The sequence below is a fragment of the Scomber japonicus genome, chromosome 2 (assembly GCF_027409825.1).
Source record: "Scomber japonicus isolate fScoJap1 chromosome 2, fScoJap1.pri, whole genome shotgun sequence".
In the NCBI taxonomy this organism is placed as follows: domain Eukaryota; kingdom Metazoa; phylum Chordata; class Actinopteri; order Scombriformes; family Scombridae; genus Scomber; species Scomber japonicus.
The window spans coordinates 29,486,785-29,510,020 of NC_070579.1; the positions used below are offsets into that span (position 1 = coordinate 29,486,785).

General features: G+C 39.7%; 2 protein-coding genes across 2 annotated transcripts; both read left to right on the top strand.

The window, feature by feature from the left end:
* The first annotated feature begins 2,764 nt into the window (after window positions 1-2,764).
* On the top strand, window positions 2,765-6,466 carry nthl1 (nth-like DNA glycosylase 1). The gene is made up of 6 exons (XM_053332415.1): window positions 2,765-3,012; window positions 4,228-4,493; window positions 4,576-4,746; window positions 4,888-5,047; window positions 5,283-5,388; window positions 5,689-6,466. The coding sequence occupies exons 1-6, from the start codon at window positions 2,805-2,807 to the stop codon at window positions 5,978-5,980; spliced, it is 1,203 nt and encodes a 400-aa protein (XP_053188390.1). The 5' UTR covers window positions 2,765-2,804; the 3' UTR covers window positions 5,981-6,466.
* A 2,238-nt stretch (window positions 6,467-8,704) lies between these two features.
* On the top strand, window positions 8,705-17,991 carry LOC128373964 (Na(+)/H(+) exchange regulatory cofactor NHE-RF2-like). The gene is made up of 6 exons (XM_053334169.1): window positions 8,705-8,911; window positions 9,208-9,519; window positions 14,438-14,623; window positions 17,238-17,391; window positions 17,514-17,734; window positions 17,824-17,991. Exons 1-6 carry the CDS (start codon window positions 8,705-8,707, stop codon window positions 17,989-17,991), a joined length of 1,248 nt encoding a protein of 415 aa, XP_053190144.1.
* The last annotated feature ends 5,245 nt before the right edge of the window (window positions 17,992-23,236 follow it).

Sequence of the window (23,236 nt, forward strand, 5' to 3'; positions counted from 1 at the left end):
AGTGTGTCGTCAAACAGCAGTCAGTTACCCAAATGAACACTGAAACTGTTTTTTCTTGCTGTAATTATTCTTCCTGTTCATACTGACCATTAGAAGATCCTTTCATAATGCACTTACATTTAAGTGATACATTTAAGTCCTCCTGTGCTAACATGTACTTACATATTTATCTAAAGATACATTCCAACAGTACAGTCTTTTTAGTGCCTAAGTCCCTCTTTTGTTACTATACTTCCACCACAACTCAGCAGGGAAATACAAAGAGAGAATTTGGTGCTAAAAAGACTCTTAGTGGAGGATATCCACTCGATAAGACTAACCCAGACTGCTCATATAAACTTTAGGTCAACTTTTAAATGACTGTGTAGACACACTGTGGATTTTGTCCTCCATTACTTACACTGAAAGCACATTTGAAGGGAATCTTTTAATAGTCAGTATGAACAGGAAGAATAATTACAGTGAGGAAAACCCCTTTCAGTGGACACCTGACTGTTATTTTAAGACAGACTTGAAAAATTGTGAACCTGTCCTTTAATTCAGCTTTGCCATGTTACTGGTATAATCCTAAATAAAACACTGAAGCATCAATGTGAGAAACAAACCGTTTGGATGGGAAGTTGAACCTTTGAAGTACCTTCTTGAATATTTTCTGGACTGATGGTAGATTTTGTGTTATCGCTTGACTGAAAGAAGGACGAAAGTACCATAATGAACACTCTAATAACAAAGACATAAATAACTCAACCTTCAGGTCACTGAGAGGTCTGATGACAGCTTGTCGGTATATGCAAATGGTGTTATTTTAACAATGAGGCCTTTGAAAGTGGGTGCATGTCTAAAATCAGACCCATCCGTTGACATTCATCTCAATCAGTGATGATCGAGAATTTGTTTGAAACAGGGAAGATGACTTCGGGGTTTCACTCACCTCCACAGAGTGGGAAAGAATATGGAGGGACTTTAGTAATATGATGTGATACTGATGAAACTGCTCAGCAAAACAGGTTGTAAATACTAATCAGAAGGTTTGTTCTAACAATGGATAATATGTCTTTTATTAAGCATAAAATGGAGGATAGAAGGATGAGAAACAGGACAGTGTGGTTGTAATATTCATAAAGTGGTCTATGTTATAAAGTATAATGTACGTGCAGAGGCCGGAAACAATCATATCTAGACTGAGATGCAGATGTACACGACCAACATAGGACATTTAAAAGAGGGCAGGGAGAAGGAACATGTCATGTTTTACCTTCAGTAGACTAACTTCTCTAACAGTGTCTTTAAAGGTCTCTCTAAAAACATCGATCAGACAGCTTCAGCTGATTCAGAGCGCTGTGTCTTCACTTAGACCAAGAAAGTGGATCTAATCACTCCAGTTCTCAGATCTTTACACTGACACCCTGTCTCTCAAAGAATAGACGTTAAAATACTGCTGCTGGTTTATAAAGCACTGAATGTTTTAGGGCCAGAATATATCTGATCTTCTGTTATGTCATGAACAATCCAGATATCTCAGGTCTTCTGGGACAGGTCTGCTTTCTGTTCCCAGAGTTAAAACTAAACAGCTTTCAGTTTTTATGCTCCACATATCTGGAATAAACTCCCAGATATCAGCAGGTCTGCAAAATCTCAGTTCTTTTAATTTAAAGCTGAAGACTTTTCTATTTCTTACAGTGCACTTTATCTTTTACTCTCTTGTTTTATTGGTCTTATTCTATTTAAGCTTATCTTTATTTTCAATTTAATACATTTTAATTGTATTTAAATATCTTTTTATATTACCTTGTGTTGCTTTTACATTCTGCTTTGATGCCTTTTATGTTTTATGTAAAGCACTTTGAATTTGCCTTTTGGTTGGCATAAGCTTTGCCTTTTGTGGTCAGGAAGAAACTAATTAGTAGAACATATTATGCTTCACCATCCTGTAGATATGACATAGACATGTATATAAAGTCATTGAAATTTGCAGAAAAGTTTAAAAGATCAGTGTTATTTAATTCTATTTCAATATCTATGTTTTTGTAAAGACTCAGGTTTGTTTCTTTACATCAAGGTCTTCCTTGGGGAATATCTCATCTTCATACAACAGTTGCATGCAACATGTTAAACACTACAGCTGATACATGGATGTATTTTTTGCTGATAGCAGACATGTGACTTTTCCCAGCAGGAAGAGCACCGGTGGAGCTGATAACATTAACAATAGCTCCGTTAAAGGAAGCCTTAATGGTGAACCATCATGCATTATACCCTGGGTCACGAACTTCATCATTCATGCCATCATTACCGTTATCAATTGCATCTGTGCGCTTCCTGCTTTGACATGTCAAAATGTCAAATGTAAGAAAGAACTTAGATATATTTAAAATCATATAATGCAGATGTGTAAATGTCATGAGGCCTTTGGGGGTTTTAAACTAGTTGTTTTAATGCTTTATTGGTTCTGCTGTCTTTTTATCAACATAACTAAATAACATTATATATCTTTTTGGTCATAATTATGAGAAGGCCTTAAAAAACAAATCTCTGAATTTATGTTTTATACATGTAGTAAATATTAGTTTGAAATAGTAATTTAAAAATTATAATAGCATCAACTGTGAACCATTATTCTGTTGAGGATTCAACTGGATTCGATTTCTGATTTAGTTTTTTCATGTAAATATAAAAAGCTAGTTAAACTTTTCTGACCCTCTCGTGACCAGAAAACGACGAATGAGAAACTGACTTCATCTTCATTTTCAATGCTTCCCGTCCTCTCCTGCACGCGGGTCTGTACCGCTGCCCCCTGTTTTAAAATGACCTCTCCTTATTTCATGCACAGCAGAGCCAGAGTCACCCGGAGAGCTAACCAGACAGCCAGCCGCATACCTACGGCCTCTCTCGGGTCCAAACTTACCAACAGACGGAGGGACGAGGCTCCGCATTCCTCCGTGGCGGTGAAGGAGGAGGAGGAGGAGGCGAGGATCTCTGAGGAAAGACCCTCCTCGGCCTCCTTATCTACGGGTAATGTGTACGGAGCACAGATACAGGCCGACTATTTAGATATATCTGTCAGTCATTGAACCAGGTCACACATATGTTATTCAGTCTGTGTAATGGCTGGTAGGTTTGTTAGGGCTCTTCTGACTTGTGCACATTCATTCTGTCACTTTCGCATCTGAGGAGTAAAAACACCACATCCACAGATATACAGGTGACTCTAAACTAGGCTGACTTAATATCACCTTTCTTTTCAGAGGATACATATATATATACATACATACATTGTCCTGCAAGAGTAATCACAAACAAACTTCCTCCACTCAAAGATGTGTTTCTCTTCCTGCTCCTTCAGTTGAATGTTTGAGCTTCACTGTGCAGAATGATGCATGTACAGACTTTGCTTTCACATTCATCTGCTGAAAGTAGAACATTTGTCCCAGTTCACAGAAAATCAGATTTTAAGGGCTGGGCCATCACAACTACTTTGGACCCAATCCTAACACTAACATAGCCACTGCTTGTGACCACTTTTCTTGTTTTATTTTAATAATTGTCTTTGTTCATGAAGATGTACAAATACTCAATCATTTCTAAGATAAAAAGAGAGAGAAAAGACTCAAGAAAAAACATAAACATATTTTGTAGCAGAAAATGACTTTTTTCTAATTTCCTCTCCTGTGCCTCATCTTGTGGCTTTTTGGATATATTTTGTGACACACTGTTTTAGCAAAGTATGTGCTTCCAGTTTGAATAACCCCTTTCTCTTTTAAACATGACAGTGCTGCCGTGCACAAAGCAGGTCTATAAAGAAAGAGGTGTTTTTTATCCAACTCTTTTGGGATGAACTGGAACACCACTGCAAGCTCTGCCTAGTTTATGATACTGCAGCTATTTGTTTCCTTTGACATGTCCAGCAGTCCAGTGCTCATCCTTTGATGAGTGGTAATACTAGTTTACAGTAGTTCTGCTTCACTGTGATGAAGTTCTCTGATTTGTCAGGTATTTCATTCACTGGATTAGTCAATAACTGATCTCATCATCTATCTGCTATATCCATAAACTGTTTCCCTATTGACTCTCCAGGAAATTGGCAGTTATAGCAGCAGAGTAATGCCCATGATTTGAATAACTACATATGTTAAGTTTGTCCACATATTGTAGTGTATTGTCTTTTAATGAAGACTAAGTGTGGCTCCTTCAAGTTCCTCTCATTCCCTCGTCTCTGTGCTGATTCAGGTGGTTGCCATGAACCCCAACACACCGCTGTGCAGCCAAAAACAGAATCTAACGCTGTCCTGCTAACGTCACCTCACCGGAGGAGGAGGCAGGTAAAGTTGGAATATGACAACGATGATGGCGTTTTGCCGGTGAAGACAGAGCGCTGGGAGCCGCCTGAGTGGAGGAAACAGTTAGGATTTATTCGTGAGATGAGGAGCAGTCGTGATGCACCTGTAGACAGCATGGGAGCAGAGAAATGCTACGACACAGAAGCTCCTGCACACGTAGGTGTGGTTTAGTTTTTGGGGGGGGGGGTTGTGAAATGATTCTGTATTGTTACCTCTTTTGTTTCCTCTCTGGAGACAGGTGAGACGTTTCCAGATATTGGTATCACTCATGCTGTCCAGTCAGACCAAGGACCAGGTGACAGCAGCGGCTATGCAGAAGCTCCGAGCTCACGGCTGCACAGTGGAAAACATACTGGCTACCGATGATGAGACGTTGGGAAAACTTATCTACCCTGTCGGCTTCTGGAGGGTAACACCAAAGATCTCACTGTCTGTTAAATCACTGAACATCATTGAAATCAGCTTATGAGCCACGATGCTTCCACCTACTCACACTTTGATTTTTTATTTTAATGCATCTCACCTGCTTTTTTCACCGTCTACTCTCTAGAATAAGGTGAAGTTTCTGAAGCTGACGTCGGCCATGCTGCAGAAGGAGTTTGGAGGGGACATCCCGGACAGCGTGGAGGGGCTGGTCCGCCTGCCAGGAGTTGGACCCAAGATGGCTCACCTGGCTATGGGCATTGCGTGGAACCAGGTGTCCGGCATAGGTGGGGACATGCACCGAAAGCACTCATAAACACTTTCACATCAAATGGAATAAAACTAATCAATTATGAATTCAACGGAAACGGAAGTAAAAAAAGAGAAACCCAACTTAAGTGGAAATAGACATGTTATTGTATATCTGTAGTGTTGTATGTACAACAAAGTGAATCCACATCACATTTTACATTTGTCACATGTTTTCAGTGTTTTTGATCTGTGTCATTGGTCTTTGTTTAGGTGTGGACACGCATGTGCATCGCATCTCTAACAGGTTGGAGTGGCTCAAGAAGCCGACCAAGAACCCAGAGGAAACACGCAAGGCACTGGAGGAGTGGTTACCTAGGTAATAGCATGACTGATTCACTGCTGACCAGTACATCTTGATAAACAAGGACCAACACATACATATAGTGCATTCCTAAGTGTTCCTCATATAATATGTTGACTTACAGGAGGCAACTATTATAAATGATAATTAAGAAGACTGTGAGATGTTACTATGTGGCTTGTTGATTCCAAGTGTGGTGAAAATGATGATGATGACGATGATATACAAAAATGAACATTTCTCTGTCGTTTTCCATGACCCAGCAGCTGATGATTCAAAGTCAGCTTGTGATGTTCCTCTGACCCTCTGTTGCAGGGAGCTGTGGAGTGAGATCAACTGGCTGCTGGTGGGGTTTGGACAGCAGGTTTGTCTTCCTGTCAACCCTCTCTGCTCTGTGTGTCTGAACCAGCACAGCTGCCCGTCTGCCCACAAGACCTCTCCCACTAAGAGGCCTAAAGCTGGATCCCCGCGCTCTCCAAGTCCAACTTCTCCCTTCCACGCAAAAACTGAACCTGGATCTGCTGTCAAAGATGAGAGAATAAAAGAGGAGTCACTGCCCACACCTGTTTCCCCCACCACACACAGAAGGAAGCTAAAACAGCATTAACCACTGATTAAAGGAGCCTTGTGGAGTTTTCTTGCAAACAAAGTGATGTTTATATTCAATGTTACTCGCCAAAATGCATGTGTGCATCCATGAAGTCCAACAAACAGGTTGAATGCATTTCAATACTCATACAACACATGAAGAGCTGATTTTTGTTTTGTTGAATGTTTAACATCTATGTTTGCCAGCTTTCAGTTTTCACTGCCTACTAATGAAAACACTGCACTACTCATGGTCAAAACCTCCACAAGGTACCTTTAAGTTGTAACATTAAGTCTTAGAGCTGTGACCAAACGTTGAGCAAGAACAATGTACGCACACGAGATGAAAATATGCATTTAAGCTAAATATTGATGTCAATACGGTTTATGATGTGTGTAGTCAATTCCATCACTTTATTTTATTTAACACTATGTAATGACACCGTTTTACACTTCAAGTGAGATTAAATATTTTTGTACCGATAGCTATTTTCTTTTTACAAAATAAAAATATAATGCACTGGAACTAGATGTGAATGTCATGTTTTAAGATTGCCCTTAAATCCAGAGGACAGACTTTGTGAGGGGAAAATAACAAGGACACATTTCTTTGGGGGCAGCTGTGGCTCAAAGGCGGACCAGTGTCATCCGCTAATCAGAAGATCAGTAGTTCAATCCCCAGCTACTCCACTCTGCATGCCCAAATGTCATTAAGACACTGAACCCTGAATTTCCACCAGCTGGTCAAAGTTAATGCATTTAATTAGTATTAAAATGTATATAAATGTAAAATTAGGCCATAGAATTGAAGAAAAAACTTTAAGTTTAAGAATTTGAAAGGTATCATTAAGTTAACTGACAAAAAAACCCAGCATCTGTTCATAAATACATTTATTAATTTAAGCTGCCAGCCTGCAGGTTATGGCTAAAAATGTAGCACAACATGAATATACCTGATGATATAATATTTATATACAAATTGTCCACTTAAACATAGGTACTTGTTCAGTTTTGGTATATTTATGCACTACACCCTTGTACAGAAAGCAAATTATTTATCATAGAGATATTCTCACTGCACACTGGTGTTGTGCGGGCTTGCTTTGTAATATTTCCTCATGACTTAATAGGTGTGTTATAGCACAAAAAAGCACAGGTGTAGTTAATAATAATAACAGCTGCATCCTGTTAGGTGTGTCCCTTCTGGTTCAGCCATGTTTACAGAGTATCAAGACTCACTGACACACTTAAATGCAATTTAAGTCACTGTTCATGTGTTTATGTCCAAATGTTTGCTGTGAAAAAAAGACCATTTGAAAAAAAAAAAAAACAGTGGTCTAAACCCACTGTAAAATGTAAGCCATGTTCATGTTAGTGGTTGTATGCTTTAGCTTTGGTTGTTCACTGTTATTAATTATTAGTTGACTGTTTGTTTTTTTTCATTCTAATAGAGGACTGATTCACAGCTAAGTGAATTATCCAAGTTACAAAAAAACAAAATAGATAAAGCAGTTGTTTAGCACTAATAGCTAATGATTGTTTCATAGAGCAATCACATTCACACAATTATACAAATTTGTACTGAGCTGGCAATTACTATTGACCTCTGTGCAGATTAGTTCTTTGCTTAAGGGCAGCTTTGCTTAAGTATTTTAATATTTCGACTCTTGTATGGGGATCTGATTTATTGCTGAAAGGCACATAAGCAGATTTGATTATTACTGTCAGAGGTGACATGAAGCGAAAAAATCCACCTGTAGGGCAATTAATATGTCGTCTTGAAAAATATTTGCCTCATGGATTATTTTAATAAGTGGTTGTCTCATCGTCCCTGTCTTGCATACAGTATTACAAACACACACCCTCAGGTTTGATTGTTCTGAATTACCTGAGTGATTCCTTTGTAAATGCATGTTAAGTCCATGTTACTGCAAACACCAGAGAAGAGTACGTTCCATGTAACATACAGACCCTTTGATGCAACCGTCCCTATATTGATCGCCGGTGAAGATCTACAGATAGAAGATAAGATAAGGATAGAGGGCGGATAAGGAAGATTTCCGTTCACAGATCACAGTCACCTCCTGGTTTTACCTTCACCACCTGAGCCTCTACCTCTCTAGAGAGACTGTGATAAAAAAGCAAACTGACTCATTTCATCCCCTTAACAATTCACGTTTCTTCACAGTAACAGCTTTATTCCTTATTAGCCACTATTTAAGGCTGGAGTTTCCTGCCAGCACAGCTCGTCGTCGTCAGGTGTGCGCTGAAGGGGACGTAGTGGCATCTGTTGTTGACGCCTCTTCACTTTCACACCGGGCTGGACAGGAGGACACACGCCTCACTGACGAGGAGAATTAAGTGTTACGTGTGAGGAGCAGCTTTCTAATCTCTGATCTCTTGGATTATTCCTCCGATGGATGGGACTTAGTCTCTGTCGGTGGTTTTTGGCCACTGTTTTACGCACACTGTGGACATTTTTTGCGCGTCAATACTTGCGCCCCTGGCTTTTGCATGATGGATTAAAAACTTATTAGTTTTAGCCTAGTTTTTGTTGTGCTCTCTGAACAATTGTAGATTATTTATGGACTCGCATCATGCTAAATGATGATGATCTTTCAGTCACTGGAGCGTGCAGTCATATGTTGGATTAAGAGCCTGCGACTTTCCAACGCTCTTGGACCAAGCGCACGTTTATTCACCTGAGACACTTTGACCTGTTTTCTCCTATTGACTTGCTGGGATGGAGAACGAGCTGAGACCCAGGCTGTGTTTCCTGACCAAAGGAGAGCGCGGCTATGGGTTTCACCTGCACGGTGAGCGAAATAAAGGCGGGCAGTTCATCCGAAAAGTGGAGCCCGGCTCCTCAGCCGACCTGGCCGGGCTGCGACCCGGTGACCGAGTGGTGGAGGTGAACGGGGAGAATGTGGAGAACGATCCGCACCATCTGGTGAGTTATGGCTAAATTCATTAATTTTGAAAATCACATGCAGCAGCTTGCGTGGTAGAGTGGGGACAACAGTGGTACATAATCTCTCTGAGGTACAAACAATGAGTTCTGTACCTGTTAGACCACTTTTCCCTTGCCTGAGGAGTAGGAGGGGGGGTCATCAAAATGGGTCAATGTGTAATGGGAATCACTGGGTGTCTTTGTCATGCTAAAAGTGTGTTATGTACAGTGGAACAACAGACACCACACAAATCATTTTAACCTGTCCTAAGCTCCTCTCTTCCTCCTCTCTGCAGGTGGTGAACCGGATCCGGGAGGTAGACCACCGCACCCGGCTGCTGGTGGTGGACAGAGAGACGGATGACTACCTCCGCAGCTGTGGCCTGGCCTGCACCGAGGCCCTGGCCATTGAGATGGGGACACTCTCCCCGCGCCCATCACCCAGGGCCACCCCTTCTGCTTCTCCCTTACCCAGAGAGACTTCACCCCTGCCACCCAACCACACACACTCATGTCACCCTCCTGATGCAGACTCGATCACTCACATGACCACACAGGGCAAGGTCAATAGATCCTCAGTGACATCAAGCACAGCGACAGACTCAGAGGTAAGGGTGGACATCAATACTTGAGACTCTTCTTTAAGGTTCCTTTATTGGGGCTTTTATGGATTAGATGAGTATTTATGAGAAGTCTATATGGGTTGTTCACTGTGGCTGCCAGCAACAAGCCAGTGTGTTACTGTGTTAAGAGTGTGTGCAACACTGAGCTAACACTCTTTGACCTGATGTCATCTGAGCACTAATCTGGACTTGAGCATTTGGTTTGCCTGCTGGTTGGATTCAGTCCCAAAGCAGCACCTTTAGAAGGAGTCTGGCAACTCCTCTGAACAGGTGGGACCAAAAAAACAAAACAAAAAAAAGAGAGAAGAGAGAGAGAGAGAGAGAGAGAACAGGATTAAGAGAGGCAGACAAAAAGAAAAATGAATTGAGGCCACAAAACAGAGAGTGAAAGAAATCCAAGTAGTTTCACTCATGTAGGTTTGCAAGTAAAATTATGTCTTGCTTTAAAGGATATAAATGGGGTTTGAATTCAGTATTTTAAAGTTAAATTCCACAGAATTTGTTTACAGCTTCACGGCTGCATGATCTTTCACACAGTTGCTCCTTTTTTTAGTCAAAGAAGGGAATACAAATGAAACAGTAAATAACAGTGTAATTACAGCAGGTTTAAAAGGAATTCTCACATCCCTACAGTGCAACAGTAAATCCATTGCTGCTTCACACGTCCTGTATTTAACTTTCCCTGTCACCCAAACACCTGCTTAATATGATCGGAACCTACTGTCACATCAGTTTACAAGTCACTGTAGTCTCTAGGAGGTGTTATCATTACAAATGGGCATTGTCTGTAAAGAAAGCTGCCTGTTTGTGCATACTGAGTGTTAATACCTTGCACATTCAGCTGCAGACACCAGAGACTAAACCTAGCTGAACCGACCATGTTTCCTGCAAAAACCTGCAGCACTGGGGCTATTGTGTAGTCAAACAGAATGACTATTGTTGAAAGATAGTGTATTAGCGTGTGTACTGGGTGGAGGCGTAAACTGTGTTCCCACTTCATTTCAATTTGAGAGTTGAATTTACCTTATACTTTCTTTACCCCTGGTGTTATTCTAAGTTGTATACTAGGCTTTATGCAGTCAGATACTGCAGGACTTATCATAAAAAGAGTGACAAAAACAGTCAAAGGCTAAACTTCTAGTCTTTTGTCTGAGAAGTAAGGATCTGAGATGTCTTTGTCTTGAAAGTTCTTCCTTAAACAGTTGGCTTTTTGCAGATAGTGATCACACCCGACTGTCTATTGTGGGTACAGATTTTAATCGTTCGTCTAGTCTGCTTGACTTTGGTTTGAGTGGGTTTTAATGAAAGCAGGCTTTGAGTGTCTGCAGGACCAAGGAGACATGGGAGGGATTAGCAATGTTGCATAATCAAACTTTTTGCACAGGTATGGTTTATGTATTTGTGTAGTTTATTTTGGGCTTGAGGCACATAATGTCTCACTCCCCTACTGCAGGACTCTGCACACCTCTGACCTTACAGCTAAACAAGGTTATATTTTAGATTTTCTTTCAGAGTTTTAAAAATGACACCCAAATAACCACTGATTCCTGAATTAGTGAGTACGATGCTGTGAAAAAAAACAAATTTCCACAAGTGCCAGCCAAACATCACTGTGATGTCTTAGTCATCCTGGTTGCTGAAATAACCGGGAACTGACTGTTTGAGATTGAGCTTCATGTTTGGGCTCTAAACAAAGTAGACCAGGATGCTCGGGAACAGCGCCTCACGTCAAACCACCATCTGTTTAGCCGAAGGCAGCATAAATACTGGCTGCCCCTTGGCTGGTCATCTTGGCTCTCTCAGTATGCAATAACAGTCGCACCTGCACAACATACTGCATATCTATTACATCACAACCAACAATAGCTCCAAATATGATCTGACTACTTCAACCAAAACTTAACTTTTTACGTTATGGACTTTTTTTTATTGCATGATATTGTGCAGGTGTCGACATTTCCACCCCCTCTACCTTTTGAGGGCACACATGGTCTGTGGTCTTAGCTGTTAATGTATATGACAAAATACAGGCCTTTGATATGCCTCTTTGCTACCGAAGAAGAGTCATTTGCTGATCAGTTTTTTTTATCTTTTAAGAGCTTTTAGAAAAATTAAGTATACACTAATTGAGCACATCCTTCTTTGTTTGTTAGACATTAATTTGGGCCATTTCTATTCAAATATATTGATCATATAAAAGCATCAATTTCTAGACATTTCCAATGAGTGTCATTTATGTGAGTGATTTTTTTTTTCTACTAACTCAGCAAGTCTGATTGGAGAAACCATTACGGCATATTAATCCCAGACCAGCACCCTGTGCTTTTCAACAAACAGAAGAGACACGCACACACTCCTACACACGCACACACATACGTACACACAATCAGTCTCTCCTCATCTCTCCACTTCTGTGCCATTCATCTTGTGACTGACATTAACATCATAGTACATGTAAATACAGACGGGCTTTCATTGTTGCATGATGTTATTATGGCAGCAGATGCCAATACACACTGTTCTTACATAACCGCAGTGTTGGCTGCTATCAAAGCCACGCAACAGACTGGCTCAGTCACACACACAGATGATTCACTTCCTCTGAACTCTTTCATCAAGGTTGATATTCTCAAAAAGTTGAGAACAAAAATTAATTATTTCCTGCTGTAGCATTTGACATGTTATAAGAGAATGTGACAAAAAATATAAGACACAAGGAGCTATTTTACAGAGGAAATGAAAACAGAAAGCAGGAGAAGTTTCTGCATTTAAAACCATATGGTAAGTTATAAGATCTGTCTATTATTTTCATTATTGGTTCATATGTTACATGCTACTTTCTCAATCAATCAGTTAGTTGTTTGGTCTATTAAGTGTCAGAGGAAAGTGAAAAAGGACTAATACAATTTTAGATTTAAAATTACTTGTGTTGTCCACCAAGCCAAAAACATGAGGATGTTCGACTTATTTACAATGATATGAAACAAATAATCAGTAAATCCTCACCTTTCAGCAGCTGGAACCTGTAAATGTTTGACAGCTCTGCTTGAAAAATCAAAGATGAATTGTCAAAATCAAAATAGTTGCTCATTAATATTCTGTCAGTCACCCAATTAATACTCTAGATTGACTAATTGTTTCAGTACTAAATTACTTGACTAGTATTTTCACAACTTGGCTGTCCTCTCTCTGTGGGGAAATGCAGATGTCCACAAATAGATAAGCTTAGATATTTCCAGGTCAGTCTGGTGTGCAGCCTGAGTGTGTGTGTGCGTGCATGCATGTGTCAATTAATTTGGGCCGACAAGACAAATATAGCCCAGTAAACAGGCCAGCAACATAAACAGAGATCATCTAAACCAGTAGGAGGCATGGTGACCTGTCACCACAGCAACTTGACATGTCACCATGGCGATCTGTTGCCAAGATGTACCCATCCTGGCTGGCAGACAGGGATGCACTCTGCATATTATTATACATAGAAACATGCACACAACCAAACAGACACACTTTCCGCGTGCGTGTGTGTGTGTTAGTCTGTCGATGGAGCAGAGAAGACAGACAGATCTGTCAGAAAGCCCTCAGGGTATCGTACCCACGTTGCTGCAGTCACAGAAGTGTCACTAGACAGTCACTGTCCTGCACTACCCGCAGGACAGTGACTAAAACGTGGTCTTGGCACAGAAGGCACAGAACACACAAACACACACACACACGCACACACACACACACACACACACACACACACACACACACACACAGCCAGCCAACATGTTCCTGGTAGTAGAGTCAAAGGTCTGGGCGGATGAGCCATGCAATGTGTCAACTCAAGTCAATGGTCATTAGACTCAAGATTGGTCTTCAGGTCTTTCAGCCACTCAGAGACCACTGGCAACTACTTTCTCCTGATTAGCTCGCCGTACTGCCACACCAGGTTTACCTGTATTAAGTCTGGGCAATATGGCTGAAATCACTATCTCAATATCCATACAATTGTTTTTCCAGTACATATACTGTATGTCACAAAAATTAAGATGTACTGTATATGAACTTACACATAAAATAACCAAGTAGATCAGACAATATTTTTTATTTTTTATTTTTTAAAGATGTCAAACAAAAATTTTAAGAACTGATTGTTTGTTTAAAATCACTATTTGCTTGAAATCACTGATTTTTACATTGTTCAAAATTTACATATGACACTGAATGATTGAGAGCCCTAGCTGACAGACCGCAGCAGCTTGTAATAAAACTCTCTTTGTGAAGGCCATGTTTTATAGGCTTAAATACAGTGTTAACATATTTCAAATGCACGCAATATACTTAAGATTTTTGGATGTATTTTTCATGCTGTTAGAAAAGCAGCATTTGTTTGTCATTCATTTCCATCTGATATGAAATTGTGCAGGTTGCTAAGACTTGCTTGAGTTGTGAAATCCATCAAAATCAACATCAAGTCTGCACTGAGTTTTGCAGTGCTGGACTCAAACTGCATCACCATGTACTCCGTGATGATTTATGGTCATGTGATGGATAACACAACGTCTGTTAATTTAGTTTTATATCATGGAAATGAATGGCTTACCTAGAAATGCAGGAATAATCTATAATATATGACAGCATTATTTTACTAATGGATAGTTGTGATATAGAGTGTGTTGTATGTGATTTGTTGTAAATGGGCTAACATCATAAATCACTGGAATCTTCATTAAGATCAACACTTCTTACATTATGACCCTCATAGAAATAGGATTTATTACAGATGGATTTAGATTTTACAGGTAATGAATCGGTAACTCAAGTATCCAAAACAATTTCTGCATGCCACTTTCTCCAATATTCTGTAAAGATCTCATTCTAAAATTCGCTATTGCCTAATTTCTCATTACAGCTGCAGATGGAGTCCTCACCAGAGCCAACAACTGAGCTCCTTCCCCGTCTGTGTCATCTGGTGAAGAGGGAAGACGGCTACGGCTTCAACCTGCACAGCGATAAGACAAAGAGAGGACAGTTTATACGATCTGTGGACCCTGGATCAGCTGCTGAGAGCTCAGGCATCAAGCCTGGAGACAGACTAGTGGAGGTACAACACTTTTAAATAAAGAGAGTAGGGTGAATATGCAGAGTTGATGCATCACCCTTGAGAGTGAAGAGTGAATTTTGTGGATTTAATGGGAAAAACAACTTACATTTACCAGCTCTGCGCACTGATTTGAGGTGTGATTGGATTACAGCAGATTAGCTGGAGTCTGATTTAGAGTGGGTGGGAGAGAGAGGTGTTGTTTAAAGGGGGAGAGAAAGAAAAGAACACACCGGATAATGTTAAATGGATGAGTGGAAGATGGGCTGGTGAGTGTGCCTTTTAATGGATGTGACATGTATGTGTGCTTGTATGTGATGTGCACCAGAGTTTCACACATGTATGATTGAATGAGAGGGACTTTGTCTCCATTTCCATGTGTATGAGGTGCACAGTTAAATTTTGTTTAGAGGAAAAGTGTGGAGGCACGAAGGGAGTTCATGCAAATTTCAATTTGCTTCTATTCAAATCACAGATTTTATCTGTTTTTGTCCTCTGATGCCAGACATAACTCCTGCTGGTCATGTTGTGTAACGGCTACTTCCTAGTCTCTGCCCTGTCTCATTAAAGGTCCTCTCTCTGCATCTTTTCTCTCTTTCGTTGGCTCTACTCTATGAAGGTATTATTGGTGCAAAAGGTTTGAGCACCTGTAACAGTGGAATTTGTAGTTGTGTACAGTGATTGTGTATGTGTGTCAGTAAATTTGAGGTCACATACTCTATGAGTTGTGTACTTGTAGATTTTTTTTCTCTCCACAAATACAACACAACACTTACACATTCACAAATTCTTAATTACAGGTGCACAAATCCTATTTTACAAGTCACAGATTAAAAAACTGACATGCTCACATTTTTGCTCCTATTGTTGTAGTATATTTGGTGCAAAACATATTTGTGTAGCTGTATCAAAAAATGTGAAGTTGTGGATAAAATTTGAATATGTGCAAATCTGAATGTGAAGTTGTGCAATAAATATTCAATGTATGTAAAATAATTTCTCACGAAAATATTTGTGTTCTTTTAAAACACAAACACAAATCGATAAGTACAACTGCTCGAATCTTCCCCACGAGTCACAGATTCTGTTTCCTTCAACTACAAATCACAAACCGCGCCTCCACTGAGATATGTGGTGCAGAACTATCTGTGCATTCAGTCTATGGAGCAAAAGGCGGGTGCTGATCTGAGATCGACTGATCCCACAGCCAATCAGAGAGGAGAGGGGCTTTTGTCCCACAGCCAATCAGAGATGGGCTTTTGTTTACATGCGGAGTGAGAAGGGGAAGAAGAGTTCCCACCACAGTTTATGGTTCCCACCGGTGGATTTGGACATGCTAAACTAATAAATAATAATAATAATAATAATGATAAATACTTTATTTTTGGATAGGGACAGTACATATTGATGAACATCGATATTAAAACACACACAGCACAATACAATACACAACCAAAGGGTTATCAGATCCAAACAGGATACAATGTAATAAAAAGTTCAGTCAGCAGCAGAGACAGCGAAATAGGCAACTTTCAAGGTAGGTTGTATTTTTAACCACATTAATAAATAAACCCCGACGTGAAGCTGAAAAATTTAGCGTCCGCGTGCATTTGTGCATATCTGTCACGCACCGTAATCTCTTTTTACAGTTTATGACAGATAAGACAACAACAATACACACTTGCAACAATGCATGCGGCCGGGAGGAGGGTTATCAAAACAGAGGAAAAGTGACAGGACGCTAAATTTGTCAGCTTCGCGTCGGGGTTTATTTATTTATGTGGTTAAAAATACAACCTACCTTGAAAGTTGCCTATATCGCTGTCTCTGCTGCTGTTAGTTTTAGCATGTGCTAAATCCTTCTCAATCCGCATGTAAACAAAAGTCCATCTCTGATTGGCTGTGGGACAGAAGCCCCTCTCCTCTCTGATTGGCTGTGGGATCAGTCGATCTCAGATCAGCACCCGCCTTTTGCTCCATAGACTGAATGCACAGATAGTTCTGCACCACATATCTCAGTGGAGGCGCGGTTTGTGATTTGTAGTTGAAGGAAACAGAATCTGTGACTCGTGGGGAAGATTTGAGCAGTTGTACTTATCGATTTGTGTTTGTGTTTTAAAAGAACACAAATATTTTAGTGAGAAATTATTTTACATACATTGAATATTTATTGCACAACTTCACATTCAGATTTGCACATATTCAAATTTTATCCACAACTTCACATTTTTTGATACAGCTACACAAATATGTTTTGCACCAAATATACTACAACAATAGGAGCAAAAATGTGAGCATGTCAGTTTTTTAATCTGTGACTTGTAAAATAGGATTTGTGCACCTGTAATTAAGAATTTGTGAATGTGTAAGTGTTGTGTTGTATTTGTGGAGAGAAAAAAAATCTACAAGAACACAACTCATAGAGTATGTGACCTCAAATTTACTGACACACATACACAATCACTGTACACAACTACAAATTCCACTGTTACAGGTGCTCAAACCTTTTGCACCAATAATACCTTCATACTACTCTTCTTCCAATCTGTTCCATCTCTATTTTTTCTACATCTGACATTCTGTCTCATGCGACTTCTCCTCTTTTTTTCTGCCTCAGGTTAACGGTGTGAACATAGAGGGCCTGAGGCACGCAGAGGTTGTGGCACTCATCAGGGCAGGAGGGGACGAAGTGCACCTCCTAGTGGTCGACGAGGAGACCGACGAGCTCTTCCAAAGACTTGGGATCATACCCACTCCCAGCCATGTCAAAGGTCAAATAGCACACACACACACACACACACACACACACACACACACACACACACACACACACACACACTCTCTCTGTACTCCCCAGGCAGTGTGGTTCATGTTTCTGTTTACTCTCCTACAGAGGTCTATGTGGACGAATTAACCACAGAAAGCAGCTCACCCACGCCTTCTCCAACCACTGACCTCCCTGCCACAGATCCACCTGTCATAAACGTCACACTGACAGAATCCCCGATCACAAATGCATCCCCAAAATCACGGGCCAAAGGAAGCTCAGCATCCCAGTCCTCAAGAAGTTCCACCACCCAGTCAGAGGTCAGCAGCTCGGACATGAGCATCCAGGTGAGAGAAGAGTTGCAAGGTGGAGAAATGCAGACAAAAAATGAGAAAGTGGGGAGTGTATAAATAAAAGGTGTTTGTGTGTACTGTAGGTCCCTGATGAGGACGACAGGCGTGTTTCGGACCCATTCGTGGACGTCGGCCTGCGTCTGAGTCCTACAGCTGCTGAGGCCAAACAAAAGGCCCTCGCCAGCCGCAACAAGAAAAGAGCACCCCCTATGGACTGGAGCAAGAAACAGGAGATCTTCAGTAATTTCTGACTGCAGAGGAGAAAAAAACAGAGAAGTAGTGCATTGATTGAAGAGTAATATTGCACCCTTCTAATCTCTAATTTGCTGAGGCGTGAAAACATGTAGAGTAATGTGAAGGAGGAGCAGGTCGTCACATTTATAGCAATAATTTAAATTCTATTCTGTGTACAACAAAATATATTTTAAGATATGGAATAGTATTCTCTAGTTGCTTACTTTATCTGTAAGGACAAAGACGTGTGTCATGAATCGTATTCAGCACTGCATTAATCAAAGACATTAATGACAGGCAGACTGGCTATTGAGAGACTTATCAATGGTCAAATAGTGCGTCAGTGTTTCGCCTTTTTTCACATAATATCAGAGTCACGAGTACTGACGATGAGTCTGTTGCAGCCTTTATGCACTCCTGTTACTGTATCAGTGATGTTGTCGGGCCGTTGCTGTGGATATGCTTTTTGTTTGCTGCATCTTAAGTGTATTTAAGTATCAGTTTATGTCTTTTCAGTTTCCGATGAGCTCATCAGAGCGGCATTCTGCAATAGTCGTCTCTCTATCCACTTTTTGTTTGTCAGTTTAACATAGCACGCACCTTTAAATGTAAATACATATGAAACGGGAGAGGCTAAGTTATTAAATCTATGTACGTTGGATCACCTCAGTGCTTCTCTTAAATGTTAGGGTGATTTCTGTGAAGGAAAATATTTAAATGACAGATGGTTTGACCAGGTAATAAAAAAAACTGTAGACCCTCTGATCACTTTAGTGTAGCTTTTTGAGGAATTTTCTCTCAAATATACTGGTTTGAAACTTCTCACAATGTGAAATAAACTTACAGATATGTATAAACTGCCAGAATTGATTGATTGAATATTGTTTACAGACCACAGACAGCTAAAGGTTTCTTATCGTGTAATGCTTGAATCTAAAGAGACAAAGGTAGGATTTCAACTAATGCTTGAAAGTCTAAATTTGTCACTGTATACTGAATAGAGTTTGAACTTCATATTATATCATGCCCGCTCTTCTCAATGCATATTTTGGCCACTATGAAGTGCCATTTTTTTCTGAGAGCACACCAGTACATCTATTGGGGACATGAACAAAAGGCCTATAAAACAGGAAAAGCCAGTTCATACAGTGGCTGTAAATGCACAATAAGCGCATTATTCAGATATAATCTCAGCTCCTGCATCCTAAAATTTTATTTCACTCAATATGCGTGATGCAGTTTTTTGGTCATAATCTGCAAAACTAAACAGGGTCATGATAATCTGATTACCAGAAACTTTCACACTCTCTGTTTCTCTGTGATGATGTTTGCTGCTTTGTACATTAATCTGAGTATCAGTGCGATACAACGATACATGTATGGAGGAAGTGGAACAGTCAGCCAAGCCTAAATTCTGGGAATTTCCTGAACTAACTTTTCCACAACTCCACCCCAAGCTTCAGGGTAAAAAAGCATTATCAAGGTAGGGATGAAAAGATGATCTGCAATGTAACAAAAGCCTGTAATTATGGTCTGGAGATGAATCAGATAGTCAGCCTGTGGTTTGTGGGAGATGTTTGGCGTAATTGGGAAAATCTATTTCTGGCTTTGACATAACTGAAAAGGAGTCCCTGTTCCTGGAAAAATGGAAAGAATGCACATAAAAAAAAGAAATATCTCAGGCATTGACAGAAAAATGTATCAAAGGAAAGCTTGCAGTATTCAGAGCTGTTGCACAGATAACAGGATGCTGTGAGTTTGAGTATAATGAGGCAGGAACATTTTTGGTCCAACTAAGGGTCACAAATATCCAGATTTTATACTTTACAACTGCGTGTTGCTCCTTTTGACAATTAATTCACTTACCACTGAAGGAAAAATAACTTGCATAGATTTTTGGACACCATTTACAGCTACGTTGAAAGGTTTTACTTGACTTTTTTTTTAAAGTTATTTTTAGAAGGTCCATTCACTTATTTTTCTTATATCATTCTTAGATATTTACGAGACATGAGATCTGACTTTTATTGTGATTTTTCACTAAAAGTAGCTGAGACTTTTAGCTTTAGTTAAATGTATTTAATCAATTAGAAGTGTCCTCTGTTGTCTAAATCTGTTTCTTCGAGACATCACAGGGTGGTTCATAGGCAACTCATGCATGTAGGTCTCAATCATGTCACATTTTGTATTTTTAAATTCCCCTTCACTCAAAATTGAGCTTTTCTTCTTGTTTCTACAGTTGAATGTGCCTATGAGCATGATTTGTGACATCACAACGAGTTTGGAGCCAATTCTGGTCCAATATTCAATTTACACAATGATGTGGAAACTTGAATCCTCCATTGCACAAACACAGAAAATTAACTTTACAGTGAAGTTAATGGGGGACGAGGATCCCCCCCCCCCCCCATGTCTTAATACATGTCTAGAGGAGAACTCTAAACATTTCCATCACTGCACTCTCCACAGAAGAGACTCAGTCCGTTAGCCTCTCTCTCACTCACACACATGAAGCTCATTTCTTTGTCCAGTCTGCCCCCGACGGTGATTTTGGAATAATTTCGGATTCGGTGATATCCCATTCCTGGAAATGAGAGGACGTGCTGGAGTTGGCAGCTCAGTTTTGGAAAGAAGCTGTAATATTTCAAAATGTGGACAGCAGTGATAAATACTGTATATAGTGTATATATAGAGTCCAGTCAACACCTGCACAGACAAACACACTGGAATATTTGAGGTGTAGTTTGAGGATGTGGTTATGTTTGTCTATGTGGAAATAAGATTGTTATTCAGAAGAGTTTCAATATATGGACAAACAGAGACAGGATGTAATGCAGATGTAACTTCCAGCTGTTTTTTTGTTTAAGTATGTACCTCTCCAACCCTTCTTTTTCTCACAAAAGACACCAGACTGGCAACTAACATCCAGCCTTTAGCATGCATGATACGATTTATTTCAAGAATCCACAATCCAGCTGGATTTCCAAGAGATTTTATACACATAAACTATAAATCATATTATATCATAGACTCAAAAGCATTTTATTTCCATTGCCACCCTCAAAAAAAGGGAGGGGGGGGGAGACATGGCTGGCTAAAGTAATTCACTGAAAAACAAAAGGTAGCAAAGTCTTCTCGCCAAAACGCAATAATATCATGCTCTTTATTATGTATAAACAACATATTCTTTAAAAAAAAAAACACTTCTTCTTTAATCTCATTTCATCCCTCCTCTGTTCCCGTCTGTCTGGCACCTGTTCAGTAAGCTCTCCTTTCTTTCCAGCTCACTGTACTCATGAATCTGTCACTTACAGTAAGCAGACTACTACAGTATCAGCCAAAGAAAATGTACACTGATCTTTCCGATACAAAAACTAATAGTGAAACTAAAAAACATCTGTTACATAGGTTTAAAAAAAACAACAACAAAACACTAAAAATGAACAAGCAACCCAAAACATGTTCTCGTACAAGCTTTGAACTAAGAGACTGTGGACGTAGAACTAGGCTGGGGTTCAGATTGTCTCCTATTTGAAGTGATTATTGATTGATTTGATTATCTGAATGTTCACAGTCAAGGTCAAATCAAGTGCTGACATCTGTCTACACGCTAGGAAACATTTGCAGAATATCAATGAAAAAATATAGATCCCTGTAATCAATTTTGCTGGCAAAATCTTATTCTGTGATTAAACATAAAAGCCCTCCGGTGCCTGTACTTTCATCATCAAGCATGTATTGAATACTAATAGCAGCTTGTCTCTAGTCGGTGATGGTCTATTTTTTTTATTTATTTATTCTATTTTAGTGGCTATTGCTCTTTGGCAGTGTCCTAGCTCTTATTTCTTTTTAAGTATACTGTGCTTTCCTCTTGTTGTGTATTGAGGTGGTGTGTTGGTGCGTAAAGGGAAATTATATTACTCTGAAATATATGCGTAGAACATTCACGACCACGTGCACACACACACACTCGCACACACAGAGTGAAAACCAACGCAGGCACAGAGCATGCACACAAAGTAGGCTGGGGCAGGCGACAAATCCTCTGGAACAAAAATGAATTTGCACTTCCTGCTGTGCACACGTCTAACTATCCAAAACATGCTCATAGGCAAAAGAAAACCCCAAAAGACGTACTCATGCAGGTTCTCACACATCTACTTCCGCACACACACACACACATACATACATACATACATACACACACCTCAGCAAAATGGCAAGGTTAGTCATTGTAAAAGTGCGGATTAGTCGCAGTTTCACAAAGTTGTTTTTATTTGCCATTTAGTATTGGGATATTTTTGCCAGTCAAAGACACTTAATTTCACAGTGCAACACAGTATGACAAACACTGACATTAGGGTCAAGACATATCATATGGGTGAGGTTTAAAAACAGAAACAAAACAAAACAAAAAAAGTCCATACGAAACAAAAAAAGGTCAAATAAAATAAAAAGTGCAAAAACAACTTAACAGTCACTGAAAATAGCATTAATTCAAATGTTTTGCGTTAATTGTGCGAATTTAAATCCACTATAGAAATTTAAAAAAAAATCATCGGTAGCAGCAAAAACAACAAAGAAAAAAAACAAAAACAAAAAAAAAGGACAATTTTTTTAAAACATTATAAAGATCACAATGACATTGCCAATCACTGTTTTACTTAAGATATCAATATGGCATCAAATGGATATCAGTACAAACAAAGACATAAAGACATACACACTCAGTCTCATGCGCACACACACACATACACACACACACACACACACTTGGTCACAGTTAACAGGTGCCAAGGACATTGCGGTGGGAGTCAAGTTTTAGCTCGGTACCATATCAAAAACAATACATAGTTCACACACTGTTAACACAGAATGCTGAAGTAAGGATTTATAAACTGCACATGCACGCACGCACACACATTCACGTGTACACACACACACACATATACACACACACACACACAAAACCTCAAAGAGACAACTAAGGATGTGATTCTCTCTCTCTCTATATATATATATATATATGATTTCCTCCCCACCGGTGAGAAAAACAAATGTGTTAGCCCTAATCCTCCCTTCCTAGAGGAATGGTATCCGTGAAGCCACCAGGACACTCTTTTTTTTTTTTTTAATTTTTGTTTTTGTTTTTGTTCTCTGTCTCTCTCTTGATCAGGTAGAAAATGTGACAGGAATATGTCTGATAGATGGATAACTCTGTAAAGCAGCACTCTGGTCAAAATGAAGGTAAGAAAACACAGA

Coding starts and splice junctions, on each gene's coding strand:
- nthl1 (XM_053332415.1), top strand. CDS start 2,805: ATGACCTCTCCTTATTTCATGCACAGCAGAGCCAGAGTCACCCGGAGA. Junction 4,494..4,575: donor ACACAGAAGCTCCTGCACAC/GTAGGTGTGGTT, acceptor CTCTGGAGACAG/GTGAGACGTTTCCAGATATT. Junction 5,389..5,688: donor CTGGAGGAGTGGTTACCTAG/GTAATAGCATGA, acceptor CCTCTGTTGCAG/GGAGCTGTGGAGTGAGATCA.
- LOC128373964 (XM_053334169.1), top strand. CDS start 8,705: ATGGAGAACGAGCTGAGACCCAGGCTGTGTTTCCTGACCAAAGGAGAG. Junction 9,520..14,437: donor GCACAGCGACAGACTCAGAG/GTAAGGGTGGAC, acceptor TTACAGCTGCAG/ATGGAGTCCTCACCAGAGCC. Junction 14,624..17,237: donor CTGGAGACAGACTAGTGGAG/GTACAACACTTT, acceptor TTTCTGCCTCAG/GTTAACGGTGTGAACATAGA.